This window comes from Oryx dammah, unplaced genomic scaffold (assembly GCF_014754425.2).
Source record: "Oryx dammah isolate SB20612 unplaced genomic scaffold, SCBI_Odam_1.1 HiC_scaffold_29, whole genome shotgun sequence".
NCBI classification, from domain to species: domain Eukaryota; kingdom Metazoa; phylum Chordata; class Mammalia; order Artiodactyla; family Bovidae; genus Oryx; species Oryx dammah.
In genome coordinates, this window is record NW_024070213.1 from 10,837,777 (window position 1) to 10,859,274 (window position 21,498).

Sequence of the window (21,498 nt, forward strand, 5' to 3'; positions counted from 1 at the left end):
AATGTGAAGTCAAGTGGGCCTTAGGAAACATCACTATGAACAAAGCTAGTGGAGGTGACGGAATTCCAGCTGAGCTATTTCAAATTCTGAAAGATGATTTTGTGAAAGTGTTGCACGCAATACGCCAGCAAATTTGGAAAACTCAGCAGTGGCCACAGGACTGGAAAAGGTCAGTTTTCATTCCAATCCCAAAGAAAGGCAATGCCAAAGAATGCTCAAACTACCGCACAATTGCACTCATCTCACACGCTAGTAAAGTAATACTCAAAGTTCTCCAAGCCAGGCTTCAACAGTACATGAACTGTGAACTTCCAGATGTTCAAGGTGGATTTAGAAATGGCAGAGGAACCAGAGATCAAACTGTCAATATCCGTTGGATCATCAGAAAAGCAATACAGTTCCAGAAAAACATCTATTTCTGCTTTACTGACTGTGCCAAAGCCTTTGACTGTGTGGATCACAATAAACTGTGGACAATTCTGAAAGAGATGGGAATACCAGACCACCTGACCTGCCTCTTGAGAAACCTGTATACAGGTCAGGAAGCAACAGTTAGAACTGGACATGGAACAACAGACTGGTTCCAGATGGGGAAAGGAGTACATCAAGGCTGTATACTGTCACCCTGCTTATTTAACTTACATGCAGAGTACATGAGAAATGCTGGGCTGGAAGAAGCACAAGCTGGAATCAAGATTGCTGGGAGAAATATCAATAACCTCAGATATGAGATAATACCACCTTTATGGCAAAAAGTGAAGAAGAACTAAAGAGCCTCTTGATGAAAGTGAAAGAGGAGAGTGAAAAAGTTGGCTGAAAACAACATTCAGAAAACTAAGATCATGGCATCTGGTCCCATCACTTCATGTCAAATAGATAAGAGAAACAATGAAAACAGTGACAGACTTTATTTTGGGGGGCTCCAAAATCACTGCAGATGGTGACTGCAGCCATGAAATTAAAAGACACTTGCTCCTTGGAAGAAAAGCTATGACCAACCTAGACAGCATATTGAAAATCAGACACATTACTTTGCTAACAAAGGTCTGTCTAGTCAAAGCTATGGTTTTTCCAGTAGTCATGTATGGATGTGAGAGTTGGACTATAAATACTGAAATGGATGAGATGGTTGGATGAGTCTGTTTCTGTTTTGTTATATTTGTTCATTTGTTTTGTTTTTTAGATTCCATATATAAGTGAAATCATACAGTATTTGTCTTTGTCCGACTTCTTTCACTTAGCATAATACCCTCTAGGCCCATCCATGTCGTCACAGATGGCAGGATTTTATTCTTTTTTAGTGGCTGAACAGTGCAGTTGCTCAGCCGTGTCCGACTCTTTGCAACCCCATGGACTGCAGCACACCAGGCCTCCCTGTCCATCATCAACTCCCAGAGTTCACTCAAACTCATGTCTATTGAGTCGGTGATGCCATCCAGCCATCTCACCCACTTCAGTATTCTTGCCTTGAGAAGCCCATGAACAGGACGTAAGGCTGAAGAGTATTCCGTCGTGTCTGTGCGCCACACCTTCATCCCCTGATTCAGCTGCTGACGGACACCGAGGGTGTTTCCAGGCCTGATTACTGTCAGCAGTGCTGCAGTGAGCGTGGGGAGGGGGGGGTGTCAGCTCAGTCGTGTCTGTCTCTCTGCAACTCTTTCGGACTCTTTGAACTGAACCTAGCTGAACTATTCAGCCACTAAAAAGAATGAAATCCTGCCATCTGTGACAACATGGATGGGCCTAGAGGATATTATGCTAAGTGAAAGAAGTCAGACAAATACCATATGATTTCACTTATATATGGAATCTAAAAAACAAAACAAATTAACAAATATAACAAAACAGAAACAGACTCATAGAGAACAAACAGGCAGCTACCAGAAGGGAGAGGAGTGGGGATGATTAAAAAAAAAAAAAAAGAATGCTAATTAGCCTGCTTGTGGCGATCACTTCACAATGAATGTTTATATGAAACCATCACACTATATACCTTAAATATATGCAATTTTTGTTAATGATTCCTAATAAAGCTCTAAGTTTTAAAAGTGCATTAAACAAAAACAATCTTATGCAAAATTTAAAGACAATGTATCCTATGAGGAGGGTAATCTTTATAAATTCTTGTCAAGCATAAAAATATATCTTGGCATATGGGCTTTTTGTTTTATTGTGGTAAAATACACCTAACAAATTTTACCATCTTTATCATTTTTAAGTCTACAGTTCAGTGGTATTAAATACATCCATAATGTTGCGCAGCCATCACTGCCATACACTTCCAGAACTCTTCATTTTGTAAAACCGAAAATTCAGACCCATTAAACAGTAACTCTCCATTACCTCCTCTCTTCAGCCCTTGGCAACCACCACTGTGCTTTCGCTATATAATTTTGACTACTTGAAGTACTTTATCTAACTGCAATCAAACAGCGTTTGTATGTCAGGGACTGGCTTAGTTCACTTACAGACCGACTTATAATAAACTAAAGTTGGTTATAATTAAAACAGGCTTTCCTTTTAAAAGTAATTTGTAGTTCAGACGGCTCTATGATGGCACTAATATAATCACACTAGCCAGTAAAGTGACTTCCAAAATATATGCAACATTATTAAAATAAGGCAAACACAAATCAGAAAATTATCATGGGTCAATCTTATTTCTTTCAAAGAAATTCTCTCTCTTCCTTCTGGCTTTCTGGAAGGCATCTCAATAGACGGGAAGGAAAGCTTTCCAGCCAAGAACTCCAGTTCATTACACAGGACCTCAGGCAAAAAACAGCCTTCTGGAACCTGGGCTGTTACTGAAACAGGAAAACAATACCTGTCACAAAGGGAAGCTGTCAAGGGCAAAGAGGTAAGTTAAGTTCCACCACATCAAAAATGCTCAACAGGGGGCTTCCCTCGTCGTGGTCCAGGGGTTAAGAGCCCGCCTGTAAATGCAGGGGACCTGAGTTAAATCCCTGGTCCAGGAGGATGCCACATGGTGCAGAGCAACTGAGTCCGCGCACCACAAGTGCTGAGCCTGCGCTCTGCGGCCACGAGAAGCCTGAGCACCACAGCTCGAGAGCAGCCCCCGAGCACTGCACCTAGAGAAAAGCCCACACAAGGTGACAAAGACCCAGCACAGCCAAAATTAAAAAAACGCTCTATAGACAGTGACCCCACTTACCACTCCTTCTGAATCGCTGAACGTTGTTAACACTGCACAGTGTGCACAGAATCAGCTCACCATGGATCCCTAATTAACACTGTTCATACAGAACCTGCTTTCAGTACACTCAAAGTCTGGACCAGCAGGAATAAGCTTCAGCTTACATAAGGCCAAAGCATCTGCTGTAACACCAGCAGTTACTCTTGCTCTCCAACTGCTGCAACAGAGAACAGCTTAGGGTGTAATAGCAATTGATCTAAAACGTATCTTTTCCTGAACACATGTCCAACAGAATTTAATTAATTTATATCAAAAAATGCAGAAGAAAAGTTAACTTTTGAACTATAAGGGTACATTTCACAATAAATTCGTCTGAGACATTTCACCAGGAAGCTACAGTCCTAAATACCAGAAGGTCCCTGGTGTTCCACCTTTCCCAATGTGACCTATCTCTAAGGGATTTGACTTCAAACTTCCTCCGGGCTCAAATAATCTCTGCCATGCTCAAGAATGTAAGAATTTTGGTCAGTCACTGCCATGAGCTACAGCGAACACAGTGCTTTTAAGAAAAATTCTTCAAACATAATTCCACAACAGAAGCAGGGTAAACGCCAGGCCGAAAAGCTTGAGTCAGCCCTTTAAGTTATGCAAAATCATCTCAAACTCAACATCTGCTAGCTTGCTCCTGACCTGCCCTTACTCAGAAACAGACTCTTGCCAGTCAATACAGCCTGCCAGGTAAACTTTTTATAAGGTTTCCTCACATAAGAGGCAGTCCCTCCATTCCACGCATTCTAGAATTTATCCTCAAATTAAGCTGGATCATCAGAAAAATCCCCAGACGGTATCAACTATCTGTTTCAACTGAGTGCACTTTAGTGCCATTTCCTTAGCTTTTATCCAGAATTCCAGAGAGACAAGAGTTCTGAAATGTAACACTGTGTTTGATATTGACAGTTTCTACTGCATTTCTTTATGTCCTATGTAATAAAGCTCTACGTGAAAAACAATTCTCTTAAAGAATAACACTCCCCTTAAAATAGCATAGCTGCTTCTGGGAACTAAATATAGTAGTTCCCTTTGTGGGTTCAGCTAACCGCATCAGCCACGGTCCCAAATACTGCACAGAAAATTTTAGAAACAAAATTCATTAATTTTAGACTGCACACCATTCTGACTAGTGTGATGACATCTGGTGGGGTCCTGAGACCTGAGTCATAGCCGGCATGTCCAGACCATGTAAGCTACCCACCCATTACTACAGAACACGCAGCGTCTGGCACCACCTGAGAATCCTGGAGCACACTCCCAGGGACAGAAGGAGCTACTGCCCACCTCCACTTTGCTTTGGCCTTGCCTCAGAACCAAGTCCACTGCTCAGTGCTGAGATGACTGTACAGGACCCTACAGTAACATACCTGTGATCCACTGCTCCCACTATGGAAATGTACAGTCTTCCTATTCTGATTTCATTACAACTTACTTACTTCCATTATGTTCTAATTATAAGCCACATTAAATGACACATGGTGTGAAATTTTAAAAAATTAATTCCTCTTCCCACCCGGTAGGCACTCACTGACAATTTACTAACAAAAAAAGGCATTTTTACCTAACCTGGACTCTTCCTTTTCCTGGTTATTTAATTCTGTCCACCCTGCAAGGACCAATTTCTCGTTTTTTGGCGATGCCACATGGCTTGCAGGATCTCAGTTCCCTGACCAGCGATTGAACTAGGCCCTCAGGAGTGAAAGTGCCAAGTCCTCACCACTGGACCACGAGGGAACTCCCCTCAAGGACGAATTTAAGTCTACTTTTCCATAGTATCTTCACCAACTACTTACGTATCATTGACACTGAACGTGTACATCATTTAATCTGTGCTACGCAGTTTAATACTTAAATATATACTGTCTTGTACCAATGATTTTATAGTTTATTATCATTAGTCTGACCTGATTACAAACTATTTGAGCCAGTCCCTTGGTCCTAGACTTATGTCAAGTAAAGACTAAAAGAATACACAAATACTTGACATCAACAGCTGTCACTGTCTCTGTGATGAAGACTCAAAGGATTACAACATATAACCCAACAAGCTTGCTGGGAAGAAGGGACACAAGAAAGGAGGCAACAGAAGGAAACTTATTAACAGATTCAGAGGGATTTGTAAAAGTTATCAGCATATTTTGAGGCCACTTCAAATATTTTAAAAGGTTAAAAGAAATAAAGAAAACAAGTAGTCATTTAATGGAAGAGAGTGGGAATACAGGCCAACCACATACACAGGACAGTAACGAGAACATTTATGGTGCCAGCCTGTGACAGAGGAAACTGCGGAGGAGGGACGGCAAGAGTAAGACCTCAGTCATCATCTCATGTTCACGAGGGTCTTCACCAACGTCTGAATCACAGAATTTTAGATCCGAAAAGGTCAGGTTAGTCGACCCATCTCATACGAAGAATATGGGACTTAGTAAATTTAGATGACTCGCCCAGGCACAAATAAATTATACAGAAATCAGATTAGAAAGTAGGTATTCTGATAAGAAACATTATTACTAAATTCAAAAACATATGATTACAATTTCTGAAGTATATGAATTAAAAATAAAGAATATATGAATGCTTTATTTGCCATCTGCCTCTTTTAGGAAAATCTGCATGCCTAAAACATATACACATCCCCACACGCATCACACCACTCCCAATACCACCACTGTGCCACAAAGAAAATGACAATAATGTCTTGGTTACCATATGCCTCATCCTGTCAGATTAAAGAAAAGCAGCTGATTAAAGGCGTACCTATTCTCATGAGACTAATGTGACGCTAATTACACACGACAAGTTGTCATACTTGATAATAAGCCATGTGGAAAACCTAAACCAGTAAAAAGTCTACTGCTGTCAGGATACAAAAGGCTATTTCTTCAGCTAACCAATGACATAGACAGATTCACTGATTTTCTTTTAATCAATCCCCACTCCACCCTGACTTTCAAAAGCACAGAGCTACTCATAGGACCAATGCAGCATAAATCCTGCACTATAAATCCAGAAAAATATTTCAAAGATAAACAAACTTTATCACACTTAAATCCCACCCACCTCAATGTCAAAGAAAGGGTCAGGTGACTCAGCAACCATCACATTCCAGGCCCAAAATGCACTCAAATGAGTATCAGATCAACAAGCTTTGAACAGTTTTATGTATGGCCTAGACCTCTGAGAGCAAGAATGTTTTCTAAATCTATGGTTCCCTAAACTGGGGCACATTAGAAGTACCAAGAGAATATTAAGCAATAATGAAGCAATAAGTAAAGATACAGATTCCCAGGCCCCATGGAGCACCTGGTTCAGCAGGTGTGGGGCAGTGCTCCACAATCTTTGTTTTGACCAGAATGCAGATGTTCAGACTAGACAAGAAAGTCCAGTGAGCACCCACTCAAAGTCCGGGTTCAAAGCAGTCAGGATCAAACATCTCCTGTTCCTCACAGAAAGCCCCGAGAAGAAACTTAAAAAGCGCACATCCCCAGGAATAGGGAACTGAACCAGAACCTGGGATCAGATTATAAGACTGGCCTGAAAGCTGACCTGAGATGGTGATACTCCCCAAACTGACCTATGGAGTCAGTGCAATCCCATCAAAATTCCAACTGCCTCTGGGAATGGACAACTCAGTTCTGAAATTCAAACAGAACTGCAAAAGACAGAACATGGTCAAAGCAATTTTGAAAAAGAACAAGGGTGAAGGATTACTCATACTTCACAATTTCAGAACTTACTACAAAGCTATAAGCAGTCAACATAATGTGGTAATGGTGTAAGAACTGACATATAAACAAGCGGAATCTGAGAGCCAGAAACAAACCCATAATATTTAAGGTCAAATGATTTTTGATAAGGGTAAAAAGATATTCAATGACGAAAACTATAGGCTTTACAACAAACAGCACTGGAACAACTTGATATTCCTACATAAAAGGATGAATCTGGACCCCCACACGTCACATAAGAAAATTAATTCAACAAACAACAAGGTCCTACTGTACAGCACAGGGAACTATACCCAATTTCCTGGGATAAATCATAACGGAAAAGAATATAAAAAAATAATGTATATATGTGTAACTAACTCACTTTGTTGTACAGCAGAAATTAGCACAACATTGTCAATCAACTAACTTCAATTTTTAAAATTTTTAAAAATTCCTAAATGGTAATAAAAAAAATTAATTAAAAATGGATCAAAGATCTAAATTGAAGAGCTAAAAAGTGTAAAGCTCTTAGAAGTAAACAGGTGAAAATGTGTGTGACCCTGGATTAGGCAATTGTTTCTTAGATATAACACCAAAAAACTAGAAATCAAAGAAAATATAAACAAGACTCTATAAAAATTTAAAACTTCTATATGTCCGAGAAAAGACAAAGCACAAAATGGAAGATACTATCTGGAACTATCTATATATATATATATATATATATATATATATATATATATATATACACCTCTTACAAGGGTCTGCTATAAAGAGTTCTTACAATTTAACAGAAACACAAATAACCCAATTTTAAAATGGACAAAGTATATGAATATTTCTCCAGTTATACAAATGGCCAGTAAGCACATGAAAAGATGTTCAGCATCCTTAGACATTAAGTGAAAGAAAGTGAAGTCGCTCAGTCGTGTCCGACTCTTTGCGACCCGTGGACTGTAGCCCACCAGTCTCCTCCGTCCATGGGATTCTCCAGGCAAGAATACTGCAAATTAAAACCACAGTGAGCTACCACTGCACACCACCAGGATAGCTATAAGCAAAAAAATATGAACAACAGGGACTGCTCCAGCAGTCCAGTGGCTAGGGCTCTGTGCTCCCAATGAAGGGGGCGTGGGTTCAATCCCGGGTCAGGGAACTAGATGCCACATGCCTCAACTAAGAGTCCACATGCCTCAACTCCTACACGCAGCCAACTAGGGCCCTGTGCTGCCAGATAAGTAAAGAATATTTTAAAACACGAACAGCAAATTTGGTAAAGAAGCAGAGAAACGGGAACCCTCTTATACTGCTGGTGGGAATAGTACAGCGCCTTTAGAACACATCTTAGTATTTTCTAACAAAGCTAAACATACTCTTACCATAAGATCTAGCAATCATGCTCCTTTGTATTATCCAAGTGAGTTAAAAACTCACATCTATACAAAAGCTGCACAGAATGTTTATCAGAGTTTTATATGTAACTGCCAAAACTTGGAAGTAACCAAGATGTTCTTCAATAGGTGAATGGATAAACAAACTGTGGTACATCCACACAATGAAATATTACTCAGCAATAAAAAGAAATGAGCTATCACAAGGAGATACCACTTCTTACTCATTAGGAGAACTGCGACAAAAGGGCAGAAAACAGCAATGCCGGTGAGGGTGTGGAGAAATCAGAACCCCTGGGCACAGCTGACTGGACTGTAAAATAATGCAGCAACTGGGGAAGAAAGGGTGGCGTGTGCTCAAAACACTTAAACGTAGGATGACCCAGCCATTTCACACCTGGGTATACGCCCCAAAGAATGGCAAGCTGACACTCAGACCATTCGTACACCAATTTACATCACTGCGTTATTCACCACCATCAAAAGGCAGAGATAACCCAATATGTACCAGCCAGATGATTGGGTAAACAAAACAAGCTTTCTACACACAAGGCAACATGAGTCAGCCTTAAAAAGGAGTGAAAGTCTGAAAAACGCTGCAACACAGGTGACCTTTACAGACACGACGCTAAGCAAAACAAGCTGGACACAAGAGGCCAGACACCGTGCCATCTCACTCCAATGAGACTCGCAGAGACAGAAGGAGAGCAGTGTCTGCTTAGAGGGGGAGGGGAGAGCAGCATGGGGGATCAGTGTTTACAGCTGGATGAATAGCCAGCCAGCACCATGACATGCATTCAACAGTCACATTACTCATCAACAGACATGAGTCTCCTCTCCTTCCTAACCTAAGACATGTCTTAGTGAATCCCTATTAATGACTACAACAGCAAGGTGCTCTGTACTAATACAAGCAAAGCTGAACGTAACAAGGTGTTATTTGGGATCACATACACAAACCGGCAGGACTTCTGCTAGTCAGAACATATAACGCGGAACACATTCAACACAAACTAAAGGAGTCCAGTCGAGCTGACAACGTTTGGAAAAGCACAGAGTTAACTATTTAAGGAGAAGTTATGCACCCAGCACATGACTCACTGAGGAAAAAATGAAAGACATTTCATGTGACAGAAATATTGAGTAATGATAGGGCCACCTTCTTTAGCCTCTTTTTCTCACACCTATTGCTTCATGAACTTGAAACCAAACCCTAATCACACTGCACCAATGCACGCTGCAGAGGCTCTATTTATAACAGCACGGCACAGAAGGGAGACTCCCTCAGGCTTCAGATAACAAACTGGAGAGCAAAGCAGCAGAGACAGCAGTTAGAGCCCAAGCTTCCCCAAGAGGTCAGCACACACATCTGCATTTACATACGATACTGTGTACTTGGGCTTAAGGAAGCAATACAAGGGTGACAACCAAATTTCAAAAGCAAAACAGAAACATCAAAGCAGGTAAACCTCTCAGACCTACAAGATTTGGGTAGAAAAAAGTTCTATGCTCACACAGAAGGAAAAAATCTGATTAACACAGGCTCACATAAATATGTAAGTCTTTACAAACTTAATAAATCACAGGGCTTGAAAAGGCCTGGTTTTCGTGGACCGTGAAGTTTGTTACAGTTAAAAAATATCATAAGTAAGTGGAATCTGGGCAGATGGGAACATATGTATGTATTTGAGTAACCAACTCATCTAGTTTGCCCAGGACTTTCCCAGTTTTACTCAAGCCTGGGCAAACTGGACAGCTGGTCACCCTAATGTGCATACAGGGGAGACACACTAATGAGGACAAGAATCCAGGCTGCAATAATAAATAAGGGCGGTGACTTCAGCAACTTAGCCCAAAGGTGCGTCCCTCCTGTGTGCGTGTGCGCCACCTCTAATCCTGGGACTGGAGGCAAGAAGACGGTGTGCTACTGTGACTCAGCAGCCCTGCCTGCAGGGGGCGGCGTGCTCCCATGACTGCTAACTCAGGAACACCTCTCCCCCTTCAATCAGCCTACACACACCACAGGCAAGGGGAACACAATGGGGAGAAGGCACACTGGCCCTTAAATGCCACAGCCTGGAAGTGACACAAACCCCAGCACCTGAGTTTCACTGGCTAGGGCCAGTCTCATGGCCCTGCTTAGATGCAATTTTCTTCATGCCTCAGACAGAAAGAGAAACAGGTCTGGGGAATCATCAGGAACCACTGTCACAGGAAATCCAGAACAACATCCACTTCTGCTTCACTGACTATGCAAAAGCCTGTGACTGTGGATCACAACAAACTGGAAAATTCTTAAAGGGATGGGAATACCAGACCACCTTACCTGCCTCCTGAGAAATCTGTATGTAGGTCAAGAAGCAACAGTTAACAACTGGACATGAAACAACAGATGGGTTCAAAATTGGGAAAGGAGTACAACAAGGCTGAATACTGTCACCTGCTTATTTAATATATGCAGAGTACATCAAGCGAAATCCTGGGCTGGATAAATCACAAGCTGGAATCAAGATTGCTGCGAGAAACATCAACAACCTCAGATATGCAGATAATACCACCCCTAAAGGCAAAAAGTATAGGAACTAAAGTCTCTTGATGAGGATGAAAGGGGAGAGTGAAAAAGCTGGCTTAAAACTCAACATTCAAAAACCAAGATCATGGCTTCTGGTCCCACCACTTCATGGCAAACAGATGGGGAAAAGTGGAAACGGTGACAGATTTTATTTTCTTGGGCTCCAAAATCACTTTGGATGGTGCTGCAGCCATGAAATTAAAGATGCTTGCTCCTTGGAAGGAAAGCTATGACAAACCTAGACAGCGTATTAAAAAGCAGAGACATCATTTTACCAACAAAGTTTTGTAGAGCCAAAGCTATTGTTTTTCCAATAGTCATGTATGGATGTGAAAGTTGGACCATAAAGAAGGCTGAGTGCCTAAGAATGGATGCTTTTGAACTGTGGTGCTTGAGAGTCCCTTGGATCAAACCAATCAATCCTAAAGGAAATCAACCCTGAATATTCATTGGAAGGACTGATGCTATGGCTCCGATACTTTGGCCACCTGATGCAAAGAGCTGACTCACTGGAAAAGACCATGATGCTGGGAAAGACTGAGGGAAAGAGGAGAAGATGTGTTAACAGAAGATGAGATGGTTAGATGGCATCACTGACTCAACCGACATGAGTTTGAGCAACTCTGGGAGGTAGTGAAGGACAAGAAAGCCTAGTGTGCTGAAGTCCATGGGCTTGCAGAGAGTTAGACATGACTTAGCAACTGAACAACAACAACTGTCACAGGGGCAACTCAGCTCAAGCGAACAAATTAATAGGAATATGCATGGCTCACTGACAGTCTAAAGCAACAGTAGCCAGGAGACACAACAGGTAACGGGGTCTTCTGTAGGGCAGACTGAGGGAAAAAGAGCACCTGTGGGTTCCTGATGTGAGAGGTAATGTAAGAAAGTGCAGCTTGCTTGTGGCCTTCAAATTACATGATGGAGAACACAGGAAATGAAGGCGAAAAATCAGGAGACATTTCTTTCAAATCCTGAGGCAGGATTTAAACAAAAATGGAGAACTGTCACAGAACTCAAACAGTTAATAATAGTAGACAAAGAAAGAGGGAAAGAAAGAGGAAGGAAGCAGAGATGAGAGGTAAAGGATGACTGTAATGTTTCAAGCCTGGAGAGCAGGTGGTTAAGACTCTGCATTTCCAATGCAGGGGGTGTGGGTTCAATTCCTGGTCTGGGAACTGAGATCTCACCTGCTGCACAGCATGGCCAAAAGAAAGGAAGTGATTATCTGAAAAAAGACCAATTAGTCTGTCTGGGACTTACTCACTTGGCTGAGTCTGGGGTGCTGAGGTCAACACTGCAAAATTACTACCCCTGTTATGCTAATTGAGATTCTACTGACAATTACCTTAATCAGGTGTTACATGAAATAATGGATGGCTTTCACTGCATGTAAACTGGAGGGGTGGGTGGCTGGGAGGGGTGGCCTGCAGGAGCCCCAGCGTCCCTGTGTGTGCCGAGCACGACAAACTGAAGGCTAAGTTCCTCTGATCGAGCCCTCTCCATGGCTGGCAATGAAATAACTAGGCAGGTGCAGCGACCACATGACTGCTCGCTCCTTTTTGGTTCTGCAGTTTGACTCTGGACAATTTACAAAGGTAAATAACCATTAGCGGTAGGGGGAAGCAACATAAAGAACTGCTCTTCACTACCCTCTCTACAAACAATGTGCTGAGCTACCAGACCCACTGCAGGTGGAGCACATGCAGACAGATGGTAGACGCCAGCCAGCACACGTGTACAGGGCATGTGCCTGCCAAGAGTCAGTTATCGTTCTCCCAGCCTATCTATTATATTGGGAATACTGGGACTTCCTGGCAATCCAGTGCTTAGGACTCTGCACTTCAATGAAACTACAAATGCTTCTATGTGCTTACTCCACTCTAAGCATAAATTTTAAAGTGCACATAATAGATGTGGAAGTTTAGTTTATGGTAGAAAGACGACATGGAATTCCAATCAACAGATTCATATTCAGAAAGAAAAATGCCTTGACCATACACCAAAATTACTAAGTAAACGTACATTTATTAACATTTTAACTAAAATTTCTTATAACAACCACTTTGTTTAGAATTCCTTCTTGCCTTGACTTCTTCAGTAAAAGCCCTATTACCAGTGTTAGTGACCTAGATAAAAGGGGTCCTATGGTAAACCAAAAACTGTATCGCAGTCTATCAATGTTTAAAAAGATGGAAACGTTTAGACATGCAATAATGGAGATACAATACAAAAACATGTAAACATGATAAAATGGTGGGGGGGAAAAATCACCACAATCACTGTGATCAATTGTTACAACTGTTCAAAACCTCTGCAGCAGTGCTCGGTCACGTCCACTATTTTTGGCCCCGTGGACGGCAGCCCACCAGGCTCCTCTGCCCATTGGGATTCTCCAGGTAAGAACACTGGAGTCGGGTGCCATTTCCTTCTCCAGGGGATCTTCCTGACCCAGGGATCAAACCCATGTCTCTTGAATCTCCTGCATTGGCAGGTGGATTCTTCACTACTAGTGCCTCCTGGGAAGCTCTTGAAAACTATGTGAATATTGAGTAATATCAGAAGACAACAGAAAATAAAATAGCTGCTGTCTGAGTTTGGGGAAATAATAAATTAAATATTTGGTATATTATTTAAATAATAAATCTTAGTAGGAAAAAAATTTTCTTTTATGGTGTCTTTGAAGCTATTTTGATGTAATTTTGTGTAAATAGCTACTGAGCTCAGTGAATTCAAAATATGATTTGATGTTTAAAACACAACACACTCTCGAGTTATATGTCAGCATTTACAAGCTCTGTTAAGACATCTCTGGTCATCCCTATAGTTGGAATGGCTATGGGAGCCCATCTTTTCTGAATCACAACAGGATACTTTCTTGAGTTAAAACAGCAGCAGATAAGAACTACCTCCATGGCTGCAGTAAAATCTGTGATGAGAATATTTAAGAAAATAATGTTACATATTAATGAGGAAGACTAATTTAGACTCTAGTAAGCTTCGTCTGGCAAATTAAAATACAATACAAACAACTGTGCTAAAAACTCTCTAAGTCTGAGAGATTAATCCACTGTTTAAATCTAATATCCTTACTACTATATAAAGAACAGACAAATAAGGACCTACTGTACAGCACAGAGAAATACTCAGTATTTCGTAACAACCAAGAAGATGAAAGAATCTGAAAAAGAACTGACATTTATCTATAACTAAATCACTGCTGCACACCTGAAACTAATACAGCATTGTAAATAAGCTATACTTCAATTAAAGAAACTTACCTTGAAAAAAACATAATTCTAAGAACTTGTTATAAACTTCAAAAATAATTATTTAATTCTAATCTATATCCTGTTAAGTAGGAAATCTCCAAAGGCAGATGTAGATCTATTTATTTACATGTATTTAGTATGTTTTTTACCTCTACCAACGGCAATCATTCAAAATATGAGCTGGTGGGCCTCCCCTGGTGGTCCAGGGGTTAAGAATCCATGCTTCTACTGCAAGGGGCACAGGTTCAATCCCTGGTTAGGGAACTAAGATCTCTTAAACCAAGTGGTGCAACCAAAAAAAAAAAAAAAAAAAATCAAGTTATTAAAAAAAAAATAAAAGTCATGCTTCTGGGAATGGATCAGGGGTTGGGAAGGGAAAGAGTGAAGTGTTAGTCTTTAAGAGCTGATAGCATTATTCAAACTCACAGCCATGGCCGTACAGTGCTCAGACACACATTTTGGCACACATTAATTATTACTACTTAATTCAACCCCAAGCCAAAGACGATACCTTGGAGTGAGGAAGCATGCTGCTCCTGCAGCTTCTCCTGAGAGAGGAGTCCCAAGTAGCTCAGAACCACGTACTTCGTTTCATAGTGAAATCCTAGAGGCACGGTAGTTGAGGACGCCATGGGGGTGGCCGGCAGAGCTCCGAAAAAGTCTACTTACAGATGTATAAAACCTAAAACCAGAAGAGTATTTTTTTAGTGTACAGTTCATTACACACTGAGATGTCCCGGGTGGCCAGTGGTTGGGAATCCACCTTGCAATGCAGGGGACCTGGGTTCCATCCCTGGTCGGGAACTAAGACGCCACATGCCCCAGGGGCAACTGAGCTCTCACAACACAACTAGAGTCCAACTCGAGAGTCCTGAGCTAGAACGGAATATCCTGAGTGCCACAACTAAGACTTGATGCCGTCAAATAAATAGTGTTTTTTTTTAAGTTTGTTACATGCCAATACATTCTCCCATTAACTCCAACCATTCAACTAAATACCAAAATAAATATTTCTCAGACTTATCCTTGGTAATCTTTAAAAAACATAACTTCAGTTTACTTACAGTGGGAATGCATGTACTCAGATTTCAGGTCAAAAGCACACTTCCCTTTCTCTCTCCCCCAGTTACCCTACTTCCACCTCTGTGGCAAGAACAGTAGCTCTGCCCCCTCTTTACGCTGCACCAGCCCCCAGCCAATATGTTCTCATTCTTCTACTATTAAAGCCTTCACATTTCTGCAGGGTCCATGGTGTGCAGCTGCAGGTGACACCTGCCGTTTCGTCCGCAGCTTCGTGTGCCACACGACTAGTCTGAGCCCGAGCAGTGAGAGAAGCTGTGTGTGCAATGGGGTGGTGGCGGGGTGGGGGAGGTCCTCTCCTTGCAGACTTCCTCTCACCTCCTCTCTGGACTTGAAATGCGACGATGGCAGACACCTCTCCAGGGGGCAGCACAAGACAGGAGAGACCTGGGCCCCTGAATGGCGCTGCGGAGCAGAGCCACTCTGCCCGCCTTTACCGCCCGCCTCTGAACTCTTCCTCAAGTCAACTTTATTTCGAATCTCTTCAGGAGGTACTTTAACTTATACCCTAATCAAGGCAAGTCCAACTCCACTTCTCCACCTGTACCCAACTGTTTTACCTACCATGTACCCCTGTTTTAAAGACCTATTCTTTTAGCAGCTTTCAAATATATCATGCAGAATTATATATACTATGCTCACCAGGCTGCAAGTTACAAACTTGGGATTTATTTATATCATAATCAGTTTGTATCTTTTAACTCCTGCTATGTATCTTAATAGTCACTGCAAACCAAAGTGTTTTATTAAGGTTTCCAAACAATTGTTTTCTACTTAAAGCAATGATACAGACTGTTTTAAGATCTTAAGAAATATCTGATAAAAGAAAAACATTCAGATAACCAATAATAGGAAAAAAGAGACAGGGAATGTTGACAAAATTTAAGATCTGTACTAAACAAACTAAGATAAATGAATAAACAATGAAAGAAAGTATGGAGAATTTGAAATACACAGAATAAAAGGGTGACTATATAAAGAGATTAAAAAGAATGAACATAAAAGTCTGGTTTCAAGGGGAGAAAGGAGTCTGAGAACAGAGACAAAGGGTCTGACAATTCTTTAATTTTGTCACAATGAAAGAGACTTAAGCATGCTTACATTCAGTCAAAGCCGATGAGAAATAAAAAGAGAGCAAGGAATAAATTACTAAGTAAAGTTCCGAAAGAGAGGAGAACAGAGGAAATCAACAACAAAATTTAACCTCTGCAAAGTCTCAGTTGTTTTTGTTAAGAGGAACAAAGAAGTACTCATCTTCTGAATAATGATTTAAATTAAAAAAAAAAAAAAAGATGAATGTTCTAGAATTTGTTATAATCAAACTTCTTGTATTTATCCAGGCACCCCAGGGCAGCACTATTTACAACAGCCAAGCCGTGGAAGCAACCTAAATGTCCACTGACAGAGGAATGGATAAAAATGTTGTGTTTACTCACACACACACACACACACCTGCATGCATGGACTGGAATATTACTCAGCCATAATAAAGAATGAAATCATGCCATTGGCAGCCACACAGATGCACCTAGAGATTATCACACTAAGGGAAATAATTCAGAAGAGAAAGACTAATACTGTATGCCATCACTTGCATGTGGAATCTAAACCATGACACGAGTGAACTCAGCTACAAAGCAGAAGCAGACTGGCAGACAAAGAGAGCAGGCTTGCAGCTGCCGAGGGGGCAGAGGGAGGGCTGGGGTGGATCGGGACTTTGGGATTTGCAGATGCAAACTACACTATAATGGATAAACAACAAGGTCGTACTGTACAGCACGAGGAAGTATATTCCCTGTGATAAATCACGATGGAAAAGAATGTGTACATATGCATAACAATCACTGTGATGTACAGCAGAAATTACCACATAGAACACCTGACTGGTTCAGTTGGGAAAACAGTACAACAAGGCTGTATACTCTCACCCTGCTTATTTAACTTCTATGCAGAGTACATCATGTGAAACGCCATGCTGGATGAATCACAAGCTGAAATCAAGATTGCTGAGAGAACTATCAACAACCTCAGATATGCAGATACCACTCAAATAGAAGAAAGTGAAGAGGAACTAAAGCCTCTTGATGGGGGTGAGAAAAAGGAGAGTGAAAAAGCTGGCTTAAAACTCAACATTCAAAAAACTAAGATCATAGCATTTGGTCCCATCACTTCATAGCAAATGGAAGGGGAAAAAGTGGAAACAGCGACACATTTTATTTTCTGGGGCTCCAAAATTACTTCGGACAGCGACTGCAGCCATGAAATTAAAAGACACTTACTCCTTGGAAGGAAAGCTATGATAAACCTAGACAGCATATTAAAAAGCAGAGACATCACTTTGCCAACAAAGGTCCATTTAGTCAAAGCTATGATTTTTCCAGTACTCGTGTATGGATGTGAAAGTTGGACCATAAAGAAGGCTGAGCGCCGAAGAATTGATGCTTTCAAACTGTGGTGCTGGAGAAGACTCTTGAGAATCCCTTGGACAGCAAGGAGAACAAAGCAGTCAATTCTAAAGGAAATCAACCCTGAATATGCACTGGAAGGACTGATGCTGAAGCTCCAATACTTTGGCCACTTGATGCAAAGAGCTGATTCACTGGAAAAGACCCCGATGCTGGGAAAGATTGAAGGCAAAAGGAGAAGGGGGCAAAGGAGGATGAGATAGTTAGATAGCATCACCCATTCAATGATCATGAATTTGAGCTAACTCCAGGAGATAGTGAAGGACAGGAGCCTGGTGCACTGCAGTCCATGAGGTCGAAAAGAGCTGGACTGACGTAACTACTGAACAACAACAGAAATTCCACAATATTGGGAATTCCCTGGTGGTCCAGTGGTTAGGATTTGGTGCTTTCACTGCCCTGGCCCAGGTTTAATCCCTGGTTGGGGAACTAGATCCCACAAGCCACATGGTGTGGGAAAAAAAGAGAAAGAAATTAACACAACATTGTAAATCAACTATACTACAATAAAATGAATTCTTTAAAAAATTCCTTGTATTTATCAGAAATCCACATCTCTGAAGACACTTTTAATTACACACCAACCCAGATGCTACAGACAAAGCATCTAGGATTTTTAATCTAGTGCTCTTGAAATTTCCTTAGAAATCCCAACTGCCTAACCATAAATGCCATAAAGCCGACCAGAGAGTTGGGCATGACTTGGCGACTCAACAACAAATGCCATCTTAGTCATGACTTCATAATTCTCCACCTTCCAAACTCACCATCCTATTCACAAGAAGTCCTCAGCTGTAGTATACATGTCAGCAGCCACACATCCACACGGTTGATGAATGCTTCTATTACACTTCATGATTCACACTAAGGAAGAAGACGGCCACACACATTTAAGTCATTTCAGTTTAGCATATAGTCTTTAAGCTTCACATGTCTCTGACATCCTAGTCATAAACACAGCACACCCAGAGGTTAAAACATCCATCCAGCTCCTCTAACTCTGCCTAAGCTGCCAGTTTCAGAGCACCGGGGCAGCTCCTTCAACTGATGAGGCAGGCAGACCTCAGAAACACTACTGTGTCTACAACATCGGGAATATAGCCGATTTTTGTAATAGCTGTAAATGGAGTGTAACCTTTAAAACCTTGGAATCACTATGCTGTATAACTAACATAATATTGCACATCAACTTCAATTAAAAAGACAGGCTATTTTATGTCCAGTGCACTTGTATTCAGTTACAATTTCTCAACGGCACCGACAATACGCCGAGTGTACACTCAGCCCCTCTGCTGGGTGCTCTGGGAACAGGGCACCCACTCCCTCCGGCACACTCTATGCAGACTACAGTCAGCATGCTGAACCAAGGGCTCCTGCGTTTTGAACACATACCACAAATTCCCCTTGCACGAGACCTCCACTGCTGAAGTACTGTCACAGAAAATGTCACAGAAATCCTCCACACCGGAAGGAAAAAGTAGCAGTCTCAACTTTATTAATGGAGAGACAGAAGTAGACAATTTATCTGCCGAAAATTAGAAGAGATGGTGAACAGCACAACCACCTGGCGGAGAGCACTCTCCTCAGTTCTGACCTCGCAGGCCTGCACCCTTCCAACACACACCTCCTGCAAGCCTGGCAGCGCTCAGCGTGAGAGGACACAGAAGTGAAAATACTCCCATGGGTGACAACGGGAAGAAACGGTAGAAAAACAAGGCAATGTCCCAAATATCAGACACCCATAGTAGCGAAAGAAGCAATTTTGTTAATTTTGAGAATGGGGTGATGGCGGGGAGGGAGAGGGACTGGTTAAAGGAAAAGGACACATGCTCTGAGCCCAGCAGCTAGTCTTCCTGGAAGCAGGGGACCACGCTCAGGTCCAGTCCGCTACTACCTCATCCACCAGAGGACGCACCTGTCTGAGACAGCACAAGCTTCTTTCCAATGATGAGAAAGACACAGCCACTGTTACTCTTTACATTCCATCTAGAACACCTAATTCAAAGTAGGTGTGAGTATTCTTGGCGTCAAGAAATGATTACACACAAGAATGTTCTTCAATATAGAAACTCCTGTTTTTTGCACAATTCTAACAAGCTACTGAATACAGCTGTGCTGCCCAGCCGTTTCTCTCTCTGCCTTACACCTTTAGTTTGTTCCTCTCTCAAGGTACAGGCAGCTGTCAGCCAGACGGATGGCCTGAGGAAGCCCAGGGTAACTTAATCCGTGTTTATACATAGGCGATCCTTCATTAACAATGTCAAACCCACAATCTCACAATAACAGTTTGCTTTCCCTAAAACTGGATTTCTACTATGAAGACCAGTGCAAATGCCAGGACAGCAGTGTAGGAATTGGGTATTTTGTATGAAGGGTAGCCAGAACACCTAGAGCAACCATTAGATTCTGCTTTAAAACCTTATGAGAAGCAAATATGCAGCAACTTGGGTACCTTGCAGCTGTTTCCCAACCTTGGCTCACCATCACCACCTTGGCTGCTATTACAGACAAACTTCTAACACCAACCTCAGAAATACTGACTTAGAATATCACACCTATATTGTATTTCTTAACCCCACAGAACCGTTAATACAAGCACAATTACAATTTAACATGATGTATTTATATTATTTTAGGAAGCTTTGTTTTTAATACCATTTCCTCCCACCGAAATAAAATGGTAACCTTATTATATTGTTAAATACTTCCAAATGGAGTTGAGTAGATCTATAATACCAATTTATAAAGAGAAATGTGAGAGACCACAGATAATTCAGTTACAAACGAAATTAACAGTTTCTGATTCCCAGACTCCAGTCCCATTGGTGGTTTGAATAAAGACTTCTTTTTAGAGCTCCAGAAATTAACATGAACTCCAATAACTTCATTTTTTTTCTTTTTAACTTCATCTTTTTAACCCATACTTTATTAGTTCTTATAGAATTCTAGAAGTTTCTCCCAAAGAAAAGTTACATAATCCTAATAAATATTGTGAAACTGCAGAAATTTCACTTGGGTCCAACTGAGAAACTCAACTAAGCATTTCATTTTAAAATTCAGCAGACACTAAATTATTTTAGTGTACATCATCACTTTCCAACTGAAACACACCTAACTGAAGAGGTCAGTTCAATCCTGTGTTAAGAGCCATCCACAAACATCTCCACTCAGCAGCTGGCATACGAAGATAATGTGCTTACAGAGTAACGCCTCACTCTCACTCTCCCCACAAACATGTAGTTTGACTTTCACAGTAAGTAATCAGGCTTCCCATGTATGGAGATAACACGCATAAATGGGAGATGTAACTGTCAGCTTCTCTGTTCCACTCCTAAGTATATGACAGAGAAAACATACACTCTCCTGGCAAAAAAAGTTCACATGAATGGTTAACAGCAGCAGTATGTAACAGTCAAACTGGAAATAATTGCCCATTAACTGGTGAATCTGTAAAATGTGGTCTATTCATACGCTGCAATATTATGTGGCCATAAAAAGGAATGAATTGCCAATACCTGCTACGACATGGAAATAAAAAAAGCTAGTCACAAAACCCCACATATTGTATAATTCTGTTCCTATGAAATATCCAGAATTGGCAGATCTACAGAGACAGAACGTAAAACAGATCTGCCTGGGTAGGAGAGTGTGGGGATAAAGAGTTACTGCTACCCGGCACAGAGTTTCTTTCGGCTGTTGAAAACTGCAATGACAGTTCTACAGTCCATGACTATACACGTGCACAGCTTGATGGTACCTCAATAAAGCTGTTTAAAAAAACAATCAGCTACTCTGAAAATAGC

At 41.3% G+C, this 21,498-nt stretch overlaps 1 protein-coding gene across 11 annotated transcripts in view; it reads right to left on the bottom strand.

Moving 5' to 3' along the window:
- Positions 1-21,498, bottom strand: part of BCL2L13 (BCL2 like 13) — a 48,280-nt gene that overhangs the window by 25,317 nt on the left and 1,465 nt on the right. For 10 of the 11 annotated variants that reach the window (XR_005719749.1, XR_005719748.1, XM_040233631.1 and 7 more), the window contains one exon: positions 14,662-14,832. Coding sequence is in view for 6 of the 11 variants with exons in the window: in XM_040233631.1 (XP_040089565.1) it covers positions 14,662-14,782 (121 nt within the window). In the remaining 5 variants the exon portion in view is untranslated. Of the gene's footprint in view, positions 1-8,530; positions 8,639-14,661; positions 14,833-21,498 lie in introns of those variants that run through there. The other variant, XM_040233634.1, reaches the window with a different exon arrangement.